We start from the raw sequence: 13,568 nt of genomic DNA on the forward strand, positions 1-13,568 counted from the left end.
TTTACGTTTTTCATAATATGAATTTAATCACTCAACAATGAAGCAAATGGCAATAGAACAGAGTGTGGAAGCTAACAGCTGGAGCGGAACCGGCAACCACTGAGACACTAAGAGGATTGAGGATTCACAAAAATGCTTCCTCTTGGCTGGGGAGGGAGGGGGCTATTTAGCATATGTGTAAGAGAGAGGTCAAGAGATTTCAGACTGCCATATTCTTCCACCTCTTTTTCCTCCTAATTCTAGTGTCTTCCCTCTCCTGAGAGAGCCATGGCCCGTTGGTCAGAGCAGGTAACTAGAATACAAGAGTCTTGGCTCTGGGAGAGTATGTCGGGTGATCCCAGCAAAGGGCTCAAAATGTGGCTGGCTCTCTGGTGGCACAACACTGGGGCACACCAAGCTATTTTTTCCCGGCCGCCAAAGCTCTCTCACACCTATCATTTGATTGTACACATTTGGAACAGTCCTATCATCTTACATTTATTTCTGGAAGCTCAGCGATTATAAACGTGACACACTAGGCCATGACATTTCCAGCCAATACCTTGCATTTGTTTAAAATATTGTATCGGATGGAAATGGATCTAGCCAACACAGTGAGACAATGCACAGCATGCTAGTAACAGCATTGGGATAGGACGGGACATTCACTATGTTGGTGTCATCTCCCCCAAATAGTATTTGGGACGGCTAGCCACCGGGGCACAGAGCAGGGGTCAGGAGGTTGGATAAGGCTGGTTAAAATGGTAGATGCCAAACTACTGCAGGAAGAGATCGACTTTGGATCACAACATGGACACACACATGGGAACAGCCCATACTATAAATAAGTAACACCACAGCAATGGGGGTAGGAGAGAAGTAGGTCTTTCCCACGCATCAAGTTGTAGCGAGAGTAGATCATCACAAGTTCTGTGTATCTGTAGCCTGTATACACAGACAACGCCATCTCAGCAACAGCTTCGATGCCCCTGTGCAGTACAGCCCACACCACATGCCAGGAATTCTCTTCAGCTGCTCGGGGCCAGTTTTAAGTGCAGATTAATTGATGCCATGTTTGCCTGTAGATGCTGCATAGTGAGATGTTCCAAGCTTCCAGGGCTCTCAGGAGCAGTGGTTTAGGGAGCCAGGCTTCCCTTTTGGCCTGTCCACAGCTCTCGGAGCTCCACTTTACAGCCAAGGTCTCTCAAGGCAGCTTTGGCTATGTCGTCACAATCCTGGTGCACCGCACGAGCCTCCACAATCAAGTTCTCAGCTCCCATCTCCAGGATAGCCTGAGAGAAGTCCCGGTTCCGGGAGACCAGGTTCCGAATCAGCATGCAGGCTTGTTTCTGAGGTGAGAGGGACAGGAGAACGGTTAATGCCTCATGGAGGGAGCATGGGGAGGAACATAATGCCACCCAGAAGGTAATCACGTACAGTAAGGCTGGGCTTTGTCTAGTGCCCCCTTCCTATTTGAGGGATTCCAACGTGCTTTGCACAAGTTGGCTCCTAGTTGGGTGGCAGCCATTTTGCATTCAGGTCACAGATTAAAACCTGCTTCAGTGGGAAAACTGGCCAACTACCCAAGGGTCATCCCTGACTGCTTCCTTCACCACCCCTAGGACCTTTCACTTCCTCTTTGGCAGACTCAAGAGATAGGCACAGGGGTCTGACCACATGGTTAAATCCTGTTTGAACAAATCCTTCCCTTAACACACAGAACCCAAAACATCCCCAAGTGATTTCCTAACTCTAGATCAGCCACCCTCAAACAAGGAACACAGGGCATGAGATGGGGAGCTAGGCCCAGGAGCACCTTTCCACCAGAGATGTTAGCCCATTGATTGCCACATGGGCAAGGACATCAGACAAGGAGGGAAACAATCAGCCTTCCACTCTGGTCCCTGAATTCACTGAGTGCTGGGAATACTTTTGGAACGCGAGAACTCATTGCCTGGGGATGTTGTGAAGGACAAAAATATAACTAGGTTTGCTCTAGGTGTCCCCAAACCTCTGACTGCCAGAACTGGGGAGGGGAAGGCAGGTGGATCTCTCCAAATTGTCCTGTTCTGTACACTCCCCCTGAGGCTCTGGGACTGGCCACTGTCAGAGACAGGATACTGGACTGGATGGACCATTGGTGTGACCATTTTTATGAGGGTTTAACAAGCTCTAGAGCAAAAAGGGTTTAAATAAAACATTTTTAAGTGATGTAAAATATTTAGAAAAGCTGCAGAGCAGGTACAGGATTCTACAGGGCTTAGGGAATGAAACGGGGGCTGATTTTTCCCTGTGAAAGGGTCTCACTTAGTCTTGGGGGACAGGCAGCCTGCCTTTCCTATGACCAATTTGAGCAGGACTGGCAGACTGGAAGGAATGTAACCCCATCCTCTCCACCCAGCTATTTTTTCCTTAAAGGTCATAAAGATTCAATAAAGTAGGATATGAAGCGGGAAATGCAAGTGGCCTCCTGATGGGCACAGAACCACCATCCACGGGGCTGGGCGCAGGGCTATATTTATGCAGGCAGGAAGAGGTGTTAGTGACAGGTACGGCTTGAAGAATGCAAACTGCAGAGCAAGGTCTTTGGGACTGAACACAATCAAAGGACAATTTCCAGTCCGAATCTGGCATCAAGCAGCTCAGACAGACAGATGCCTCTGAAAGAACTATAGAACACTGCTCCACCCGCAACTTCTTCATTATCTTCACCACACAGCTGCAAACTCCATACAGATGTTGGGCGAAACACAAAGAAACCCAGGGAGGCAGGGAACCCTACGGTACTGAATTAGTAATAAAGAGCTCCTGCACAGATACCTGCACAGCCCCTTCTCTTGGATGCACCTTCATGGCCTGAAGAGCCACCAGGGCCCCTCCGCCTTCCATGATGACTTTACAGTTCTCTGGCTTGCGCAAGGCCAGCATGCACAAGGCTGCACAGCCCTGCTCACAGATCTGCAGGACCAAGAGGAAGAAACAACTGCAACCAGAAAAGAGGCAGCACCCCCGCGAAGCCTCCTAACCCCCAATTCATTCCCCCGAGGAGAAAGGAGGCTAGTCTCCCACTGAGCCAGCACACCAACTCCCAGGGCATTTACACAGGGAGTCTGGTGCTGGTGTGAGACGTCAGTTTGATGGGCCTAGAGAACGACAGCCTCTGTTCATCACAGAACAGGTACAGTGTGGCCAGCAGCCAGGTAAACACCCCCTTCTGAAGCCACCTCATGCCAACAGGCGGCCACCTCTGTTGTCCACAGAGACCTCAGCTTTGCCAATACAAGAGGCAACTGGAGAAAGACATGGGGGGGGTTGATGGTAACATTTGCTGGCTGGTAACTAGTCCGGTGTATTCCTTTGACATAGAGGCCACCACACAGACATCAGAAGAATGATTTTCAGTGATGGCTGGATCTGAACTATTGACTAGATGTGTAAAGCTCAGGATCCAGTTTCCAATCCCCTGAGCCATCTGGTCCAGCACAATAAACGTACTAGTACGGTAGAAAGTGGTTAACTGTTTGGATGTCATACAAACACTTGTAATGTACACATTTAACCTGTCTAGAAAACAGGAGCGTTCAAGGGGTTAACGCATGCCTTGCTACACTGTCCATGCTGGGAGCAGAATTCTACTCACTACGACTGCAGCTAGCAGTTCTGCTCCCAGCATCAGCAGGGCATTGTTCCAAGTCAGAAGTAGTTACATGGGTTGCAAGTAACGCTGCCTGGGATGGAAACACAGGTGAGGGCACCGTTAATGCTGTTATCAGAATGAAATAATGGGCCAAAAATCAGACCTCCAAACCCAGACAGACACAGAACTCCAAAGCACAGTGAGTCCCCAGCACACATACTGGTGTATACCTGAGGGCTGGTAAGATGATGGCTCATAGCCAGCACAATGAGATCTGTTCCTCCAGTGTTGACTATGGCGTCTTTCACGTCATCGTTCCCTGCGATGGCCCACATGACGCTCAGCACCTGCTTCACCAACTCCTGCACTCAACGACGAAAAGAACAGAGAGAAACAAAACCCACCAGATCCCATGTAAGCCAGGCAAAATGGATCACAGCCTCTCAGTCTGAAAGGCAGCACCTTCCACCTCACTCCCAGCCCTGAGACTCGAACTCAGAACCTCAGGCAGGACCAATGAGGGGTCAAAGACTCTACCTGAATAGCAACATTTTCCTCAGGACTCCCAGCCCCTCACATCCCAGATGGCGTTTTCCACTGGCCCCAGGCAGAATGGCCAAGTTGCCCTGTTCAGAGTATCTGGGATTTTCAAAGAAGCCTAAGAGAATTAAATATCCAAACCCATAGAAATTCAGTGGGATTTGGGCACCTAACTCTCTAGAAAAATCAGAGACACTATGTAGAGGATAGCCAACATTCCAGCTTTCCTGAGAACTAAAAAGGCTCTATTCCTAGATCGGGGAGGCTTTATAGAACAGAGGCTACAGCAGGGGTGCTGGGTTCTGTTCTTGGCTCTCTCTCCAACTCAGCACATGGAACCTTGGGTTGCATGCCAGAATGTAGAAGGTGGTAAGTGGGCATCAGCAGTGCCATTTGTGTGGTAAGAGCCCACGGGCAGAGGTTACCAAAGCCTAATGCTCATTCATGTTTGGAATGTGCACTGAAGATGAAAAGCATCATGTTACGTGCTAGGCAACGTTATCCCCAACCCCCACCCATAAATACCTTCGCTTCCAGGAAAGCATCCCACTCACTGAAGAGGGACAGTACCTGATGGTCAATGCAGTCAGCCAGCAGGGCCACCATGAAATTCAGGCCTCCAAGGTCCACAATCTCTTGACAGAACTCGTTCCGGACGGACAGGCGAGCCAAGGTGGCACAAAGCTCACGGAGAACGCTGGAGTCGTCTGTGAACGCTGCAGGAGGAGGAAGACAAGGGAGAAAAATAAATAGGAGCTGGGAAGGAGGAACTGGCAGAATCAGTTTCACATGGGTTTTAGAAGAAGGATCAAGCATGAACTGGTAGGTTTCAGTCCAGTTCTTAGTGGGGGAGGAGTCCCTGTTCCAAAACTCACCATCATAACTGACACTGACTGAGACTCAAAAGACGTAGACTATGAATTGAATGAGCCATTGAGCTTGACCTCCCTTTTGACTCACAGGCCTTTTCAGGCCCAGGGAGAGGCACACTGGCAGGATGTCATGTGTGTAATAAATTTACACAGCTATTGCCCAAGTTGTTAACTGCTCTCTAGCCAGGTAACTATTAGCTCTGAAAACTGAAATCCTGACCCTTCAGCTGCCTTTGGAGCAATTATACTCTGCCCTTCTGCAGTACCTTTCAGAGGATTTGAAAGCATTTTAGCAGCAGCAAACTTCAAAACCCTCCTTGGGAGGCGAGCAAGTTATTACCATCATTTTATAAAGGGGTAAACTGAGGCCCAGAGAGATTAAGTAATTTGCTTAAGGTCACACACAGCGAGCTGGCGGTAGATCTGGGAAGAGAATGCAGAGTCCTGGCTCCCAGTCCTCTGTTCTGACCACTAAGCAACCACAAAGAACTAAAAATTAAACCTGCAGTTAAGCAGCATGATTTTGGGGTAGGAGAGCACAGACGGAGTGAGATAAGAACCAGAAGTCGAAGGGTTAATACTACCTTTGGCAGCCTCTATGAGGATCTTTAAACCATTGTTTTCTGATACAATCATCTTGGCGTGATCATGGGCATGGCCAAAGGGCACACGGATGTCATCATCAAATGTCATGATCCTGAGCGCTGACGAGGCCTCCCGGACCACCCCAGCACAGTCGCCATGCCGGACAATGGCACCCGTCAGCAATGGCAGGACGCCACCTTTCACCAGTTCCTGGCGGTTCTGCTCATGTTTCAGACAGGCGTGTCGGATGCACCGGATCCCAGCTAGAGTCATTTCGGCGTCATCTGCGTTCTCCTTCAGCATTTGCAGCAAGAGTTCTTGGCCAGCAGAGTCGAGCAGGTCTGGCTGCCCATCCGTGAGGGCAGACAAAGCATGCAGGGCCTTGAGCATGGCACTTCTGTCTCCTGAGGCCAGTTTGCAGGCAGACAGCACCACAGGACAGGCACCTTTCTGCCCAGCCAAGTAGCGGGCAGCCAGCCGTTCTCTGCATTGCTCACTGAAGTGCACTAGATGCTCACCGACCTCACTGAGTGCAGAGTCAGCGATGGATTTCCTGAGTGAGTCTAATGTCTAAGGAAGGAAAATGGGGGTTAATGTTCTCCGCACCAACTGATTTCCTAGGGCGGGGGGGAAACCTACTGGATCATCACATCTGCATATTAATAATCATTTCTCCCCTTAAATTTAAGCAAATTTGGCATGATGAGAAACACTAGACAGCCTAAGAGATAGACATTAGTCTTTCAGCACACAATGGGGTAGGGATGTAAAATACTAAATGGTTAACCAGTAAGCATTAGACTTACCAGTTAACCAACCAACCCTAACCGTTAACCCCCAGCCCAGCCCGCTGACCCCAGACCCGGCCCGACCCGCCCCAACCCCTCTCCCTTTAATCGTTTAACAGACTAAATGACAATTTTAGTCATTTAAACAGTTAACATTTTTTAACAGATATTTACATCCCTACAAGAGGTCAGAGGTAGCCTAGCACTGTTCTTCCCTCGCAGCATGCCTCACTCCTGAGCTGCAGGGACCACCTCTAGGGACGAAAGGGGAATTTAGTCCCACGGCCCTTTCAGCTCTTGGCCTCTCTGCAGCGTCTGCCTGGAAAGTGCCTCTTCTATTGGTGATTTTTGTAAAGTGGACGAACTTCCCACTAACTCATTTCACACAGGCCAATAAACAGGCACCAGTAAATAAGAACATAAGAGCTGCCATACTGAGTCTGAATATGGTCCATTTTGCCCAGTATCCTGTCTGACAGTGGCCAGTACCAGAGCTTCAAGGGGAGTGTTTAGAACAGGGCAATTATGGAGCAATCCACCGGTTATCCTCTTCTGGCAGTCAGATGCGTAGGATCTCCCCGAGCACGGGGTTGCATCCCTGGCTATTTGGCTAATAGCCATTAATGGACCTATCCTCCATGAATGTAACCAGTTTCTTTTTTGAACCCCATTTATACTTTGGCCACCACAACATCCATGGCAAGGAGTTATATTCACAACAAATTGTGTGTTGTGTGAAAAAGTATTTCCTCTTGTTTGTTTTAAACCTGCCACCTACTGATTTCGTGGGTGAGCCCTGGTTTTTGTATTGTGAGAAAGGGCAAACACCACTTCTCTGCTCACTTTATTTTTCACACCATTCATGAATTTATAGAGCTCTATCCTCCCCCCAGTCATTTCTTTTCTAAGATAAGCAACCCTAATCTTTTTAGTCTCTCCTCTCTCTCATGGAAACCATTCCCCACCCTTGATCATCTTTGTTGCAATTCTCTGAACCTTTTCCAGTTCCACTATATATTTTTGAGATGGGAAGACAAGAACTAGACACAATATTCAAGATGTGGGTGCACCATGGATTTATACGGGGCATGATGATACTTTGTCTTATTTTCTACCCTGTCCTAAGAGTTGCTAACATAATGGTAGCTTTTTTTTTTTTTTTTTTAAACACTACTGCTGTGCACTGAGTGGAAGTTTTCAGAGAACTATCCATGATGACTCCAAGATCTCTTTCTTGGAAAGCCACAGCTAGTTTAGAACCCATCATTGTATATGTGTAGTTGGGATTATTTTTTCCAAAGTGCATTACTTTGTATTTATCAACATTGAATTTCATCTGCCATTTTGTTGCCCAGTTGCCCAGTTTTGCAAGATCCCTCGGTAACCCCTCACAATCTGCTTTGGATTGAACTATCTTGAAAAGTCTGCAAACTTTGCCACTTCACAGTTCACTCCTTTTCCGGATCGTTTATGAATATGTTGAACACCACAGACCCCGGAGGGACCCCACTGTTCACCTCCTGGCAAAGTTATACTCACTGCTGACCTAGGGCTAGACTGGAACCAAAGACGAGAGGGGAAAGGCTCCACATCATATTACCAATCCTCAGACTGGCCAGGTATCCCATTTGTGTTACTCATGCCCTTTTCAGAACATCTGTAGAGGGTTCATGTCAGGCTGACCCTTCCTTCTGGTCAAGAGGGGGCGGCCTGAAAGCTACCCAAGGCACTCCTTGCTCCTGCCAGCCAGGAAATATTATTTTGCGCTTACATAGCACCTTCCACCTGAGGTGCTTCAATAGCTAACCCGACATGTGTAGCCCCATTTGACAAGTGAGAAAGCATGAAGGCACAGTGAGGTCAGCCCTTCCTCGGAGCTCACAGGGAATCAGTGGCAGAATTGGAAGTGGAAGCCAGAGCTCACGATTCCCAACCCTTTACTCGAACCACTAGATCACACAGCTTGTTGCAAAACTACAATTAATATTTCCTACCTGCAAAATTTCATGTTTTTGCTCTTGGCCATTTTCAGAGGTGGGTTTCCGTGAAGCTTTTACAATAGTACTCAGATCAACACCTAAAAGGCAAGAGAGAAGTAAGGAGGCAGGGGGTACAGGAACCCTGGTGAAAACTGAAGCAGCTTAGGCTGATGTCTTTTTACTAAGAGTTAACTTAAACACAGGCATGGATTATTAGGATGTTTATTACATCCTTTGGAAAGGATACAAAACCAAAGTCTTGGCCATTTGTGATCAGAAAATACCTTTTCTTTTTTAAAAGCAAAGGGCAACTCAGGCTAAATTCCAGCTTGGAAAAAGTTCATTCTGCCTCTCTAAATTCCCTCCTGCTGTTTCAGCTCAAGCAGTTTTTCCTACCATGACCACTCCTTAAAAATGGGGTGTTGTAAACAACTTCGCATCCCACCTCAGAAGAGGTTGCATTTTAGAGGCAGGCAACTGACCCTTACATGAAGATTCTCTGAAGAGCTTTGGGATCTTTCAGATTGAAGTGCCATAGGAAAAAGAACAAAATAGTTTAGAGAAGTGCTTCCCTTTATCAGCAGTCAGTTTCCAGAAAGAATTGAGCACATATTTTGGGATTCTTTAACACCTATAACTGGCTTATATGAAAACTAAGTTGGCATTTCTAACACACACCCAAAAGCTCAGCAGACCCTTGATTTTTAATATGTTGAAAGCATTTTAATTACATATCTGTCATATCCTATTGCTTCAGAGTGAGAAGGATTTGCAATACCTTGAGATTCAAATTGCTGGACAGCTTCTTTCACAGCCTCATCTGGATCCATTTCAAATTCTGTGATGTTTTCTTGCACCACATCATCAAATGTTTCCTGTGTGATCCATTTGGATGCCATTTTATTTGGTTATTAAACAGGGACTGAAAGGCTTCTTGACCTGTCATCAGGAAAGCACAGAATTAGAGTTGCTCCAAAACATTATGAAGTTTTTGACGGCGAGAAACAAAAATATTACCCTACTATCTGTCAAAAGGAAAGCACAGAACACAGAATCAGAGAAGTGTAGGACTGGAAGGGATCTCAAAAAGTTATCTAGTTCAGTCCCCTGCACTTAAGGCAGGACTAAATAATAACTAGACCATTCCTGACAGGTGTTTGTCTAACCTGTTCTTAAAAACATCCAACAACAGAGATTCCACAACCTCCCTAGGCAATACGTCCCAGTGTTTAACTAACTTGACAATTAGGAAGTTTTTCCTAATGTCCAGCCTAAACCTCCTGTGCTGTGATGAAGATGGCTAAGGGGACTGGGAATAGGATGTAGAGCCCATCACCTATATAGGTCTTCAATTCAAATCTGGCCCAAGTTGGTAATGACCAGAAGGTATTACTATCTGACACCAATTCAGTGGCCGTGGTTGAAGGGAGTTTGAGATTTTCATTCCAGTTCCCAATGGAGTGGCCACAAGGCAAACCATCATATTTGGTGCTAACTGAGGCCCCTTTGTTGGCAGTCTCAACGGAGGCCAAGTTTATTAATTGACCATGGAGACTGAACTCCCATCTCTCTGTTAGAGGGAGCTCTTCATGCTCAAGAGCAAGGCATACTGTCAGAGAGGAGATGGAGAAGCTTAATTTGCTGCTATCTATTCTGCATCTATTGCGGAGAGACACAAAGGACTTCAGCCACCAGTGGTTCTCAATCTGGAGCCTGCCCTAATCTTCCCTCACCAGCCTACCAAACCTGGTATCAACCCAACAATTCATGATTTGTTCTGTGGTTTTTGTTTGTTTGTTTGTTTGTTTAAAAAGGCCACCATCAACTTGAAAGCTAATTAATTAAAAAATATTTAAAGTACAATTCAGGACTGGGAGCCAGGACTCCCTGCGCTCTATTTCTCACTCAGGTCCTGAAGCCTCACAGCAATCTGTGCGGTTTTACAATCATATAATCCCCATTTTTTCAGACATATTTTCCTTCCTGTTGCTGTGTGAAAGCCTCACAGAAACAACTGGGGAAACTGACTATAACCAAAGAGACTGCGCAGAAAGCACCATTAAAAAGTTCAAGACAGAGAGAAAAGATCTCTCTCTTTTCCTTTATCTCTTTTAGTTACACTGAACTTGGACGTAACACTGATGGATCAGATTCACATGAGTCAATTTTTTTTAAGTTGACACTGTCCATTTTTAAGCATTTAAAAAAAAAAAAAAAACCACCAGAGGCAAAGAAGATAAGTGACTTGATCAAAGCCAGAAAGGTTCTGTATGCAATACCTCTGATTCAGAACCCAAGAGTCTTTTTTTTTCTTTTTTTTAAGTAAAGTATTGTGGCAACATTTGTGTAGTTTACCATTCCATAAAATATTTTTAATTTGATTCAGACACAGAGTCAGAAACAGAACTTGAGGGGCCCTGGTACTCAGTCCTGTATTTTAGCCATTTCACCATGGCACCAGATCCCAGCAGTTACAACGTTATATATTTTAAACATTTGCAGTGAAACATTTCTGTCCTGTTGATTGTAAGCTCTTTGGAGCAGGCACCAGGTTTTCCTCTATGTTTTGTATAGTTTCCATTACACCGTGGCACTCAGTAGATAAGAGTAATCTCCAAGGAGAAGCTGTGCTTTTACAATTTATTATTTAAAATTCAATTAAAGAAAAAAAAAAGAGAGAGCGAGAGAGAGAAATTAAAAGCCACAAGCCTTGGAACAAGGGGTCTTTGCTCCTGACTACAGATGCGAAGGTTCCTATGGACTGTTCTTATGTCACTGCAGCCCTACCTGAACAGAAACTGCTGAGTTAGGGCAGCAGCGATTTTGCCAGGGTGCGCTGGTGAGGCAAGCATGGGAGAAAGAGCGGACCGCACGATGACATGACACAGCACTCCGAGTACCCGCCTGGGCAGATATTGATATCACCAAAAAGCCATAAGGCAGGTGCATCCACCAGGATGCAAAGGATGGTCATGGAGAACTGGGATAAAGCAGTACTTGCCATTCACCAGGGTGTGTCCCAGGACTGGTATTTTAGGCACCGATAGCAGGAACGCTCCCCTCTTACCCTTAGCTTAAAGATAAGCCTCTGTGCTAGGCTGCAGCTTCCCGACCTGGGTCGCCACCATCCAGCCGGCCCCGGAGCTTGGGGTGGATGGGAAGGGGGTGCTGGCTAAAATGCCACTCGGCTGGTCGGTAATGACGGGCAGCTCACAGCCTTGCACAGGAGAGGATGCCCCGGGGGGGGGGGGGGAGGCTTGCACGGAAGCTGGAGAAGCAGGAGAGGAGCCAGGCCCATGGGGAGAGACGAGAAAGAACGGGAGCCAGCCGAGGGGCGCACGGGGGGACTGGCCAGGGCTGTGCGCAAGGCAAAGGGCGCTGGGCTGGGGCTTGTGTGACACCCCCTGGGGGAGGGGGGGGATCCCCCATGGAGGGGGGGGCCACTGGCCTGGGTCCCCTGGTGAAGCCCATCTCAGTCCCTTCCCCCCTCACCTCTGGGCCTCGCTGCTCGCCGTAGCTGGTTCCACCCCAGTCAGCAAAGGAGAGACGCTCTGGGACCGCGGCTACCGGACTGACCCAGCTCGGCCGCCATACGCCGCCCGGCAGCGCTGAGAACCTCACCACACTCGGCTCGGCGCCACGAACCTCAGAGTACGCATGCGCACCACTTCCGCGGGCAGCCAGCTCGCCCCATCCCACGCTGCACAAAAAGAGCACGGAGGATGCGGACCGTGCAGGCGTCCGAAAGGGATATCAGTGCGCCTGCGCCACAAACTCACGCGCGTTCTTTCCACCGTCACAACGGATGGGTATTGCGCACGCGCAGAGCCGTCGGGCGCGTGCCTATTCTCTTCCGTGCTCAGCGGGCGCCTCGCCCTCTCCAGCGCATGCGCGGTGCGCGGCCGTTCCGCCCGGCCCGGCGCCCTGTGGAGAAAAGTCGGAACTTGGCCGAGCGGATCAAAAGTCGGAACTTGGCCGAGCGGATCGGAGCGGGTGGATACCTCGCTGCTGCCGGGCTTCGGCGAGCCGCCGTCCGCACCGCCCCGGGGGTGAGAGGCTGCGCGAGCTCTTAGTCCGTCCCGTCACCTCAGCTACCCGTGTTGGGGGGCGTTTCCTGGGGTTTCAAATTTTAAAATTTTAAATAAAAAATAAAATTACCCGCAACCTCCGAAATTCGTGTCAGGGGAGGGGGAGTGACTGCGCATGCGTAGGGAAAGGTGGCGGGGGGGGGGTGTGAGCAGGGCGCATGCGCGACGGGGGCCTGCGTCAGGTGACTCGCAGAGGCTGCTGGGAGTTGACTGTACCGCACCGAGGGCGAGCGGGAGGCTGGGGTGCACCCTGCCTGCCGGAGCGGGGCGAGGTGAGGGTGGGGCTCGCGGTGGAGAGACCTGGGGGAGGGGGGGGGGGGCAGTCCGAGGCGGGATTTAGGAAATCCCCCTTTAGAGATGCGTGACCAGGGCTCCTCCCTCTGCCCCGCGAGAGTGGTGGCTGGAGGCCTCAGCCTGGCCGGCGGCGCTTGGCGGGGACCGGGGCAGCCTCAAGGAGTTGTGGAGTGATCGGTGGGAAGCCACCCAGGGCAGCTTTGGAGGCACTTATCACTTTCCTCCAGGCTAGCAGTTTAGTCTGTATTTAATTCCCTTCCTGTGTTGGGGCCTCACGCTCTGATAGGCCAGTGGGGATATTTTTGTGCCCAAGGGGAAGAGAAACACACACTGTTCTTATGAAAATGCTGCCCAGCCACTCCCACAATGGAACATGCCACTCTTCTGTGGCACTGTAAATGCATCTGGCTTAACCCTGCCTTTACAAGAGACAGCTCGCTCTCCCTTGTACAAAGAAAGTCCATTTGCAAGCTGTGAATGTATTTCTGTCAGAGATTGAGCATTTTTCTTGCTACAGAGTAAAAATGGCCTCAAGACGAATTACGCGGGAGACTTTTGATGCTGTGGTGCAAGATAAAGTTAAAAGGTATCGGATGGACCGAAATGATGCTATAGAAGAGACAATCCATCATTTTAAAGGTAAGGCCCAAATCAACTCGCAGTTTGCCTCACCTGTGGATTATGACACTTGCTGTACAGATCATAATTTTTTTATATCTTTAAATTTTCTACTATAAATTTGCATTAATATAGCTTTTCCCTGTGTTTTTTTGTGTAAGGGCAAAGAGGCGTGGCTGACATGCTTT

At 48.5% G+C, this 13,568-nt stretch overlaps 2 protein-coding genes across 9 annotated transcripts in view; one reads left to right on the plus strand and one right to left on the minus strand.

Annotated features, from left to right (window-relative positions):
- Positions 1–12,558, minus strand: ARMC6 (armadillo repeat containing 6). 6 transcript variants are annotated; one of them, XM_048831270.2, is made up of 8 exons: positions 12,539–12,558; positions 9,159–9,319; positions 8,396–8,478; positions 5,613–6,183; positions 4,727–4,872; positions 3,847–3,978; positions 2,800–2,937; positions 1–1,328 (listed from the first exon to the last, which is right to left on the minus strand). In XM_048831270.2, the coding sequence occupies exons 2-8, from the start codon at positions 9,277–9,279 to the stop codon at positions 1,116–1,118; spliced, it is 1,404 nt and encodes a 467-aa protein (XP_048687227.2). In that variant the 5' UTR covers positions 9,280–9,319; positions 12,539–12,558; the 3' UTR covers positions 1–1,115. The 6 variants fall into 6 exon arrangements, with proteins under 6 accessions (XP_048687227.2, XP_074979262.1, XP_048687226.2 ...); XM_075123161.1 differs by lacking the exon at positions 12,539–12,558 and adding an exon at positions 12,382–12,401; XM_048831269.2 differs by lacking the exon at positions 12,539–12,558 and adding an exon at positions 12,160–12,294.
- Positions 12,290–13,568, plus strand: part of SUGP2 (SURP and G-patch domain containing 2) — a 19,577-nt gene continuing 18,298 nt past the window's right edge. For 2 of the 3 annotated variants that reach the window (XM_048831257.2, XM_048831259.2), the window contains exons 1-2: positions 12,637–12,740; positions 13,280–13,401. In XM_048831257.2, the coding sequence (XP_048687214.2) occupies positions 13,287–13,401 (115 nt within the window). In that variant the 5' untranslated portion in view covers positions 12,637–12,740; positions 13,280–13,286. Of the gene's footprint in view, positions 12,430–12,636; positions 12,741–13,279; positions 13,402–13,568 lie in introns of those variants that run through there. The other variant, XM_048831258.2, reaches the window with a different exon arrangement.

This window comes from Caretta caretta, chromosome 25 (genome assembly GCF_965140235.1).
Source record: "Caretta caretta isolate rCarCar2 chromosome 25, rCarCar1.hap1, whole genome shotgun sequence".
Taxonomy (NCBI): domain Eukaryota; kingdom Metazoa; phylum Chordata; order Testudines; family Cheloniidae; genus Caretta; species Caretta caretta.

Coding starts and splice junctions, on each gene's coding strand:
- ARMC6 (XM_048831270.2), bottom strand. CDS start 9,279: ATGGCATCCAAATGGATCACACAGGAAACATTTGATGATGTGGTGCAA. Junction 8,479..9,158: donor CCAGCAATTTGAATCTCAAG/GTATTGCAAATC, acceptor CTTGCCTTTTAG/GTGTTGATCTGAGTACTATT. Junction 6,184..8,395: donor AAAAACATGAAATTTTGCAG/GTAGGAAATATT, acceptor TTCCTTCCTTAG/ACATTAGACTCACTCAGGAA.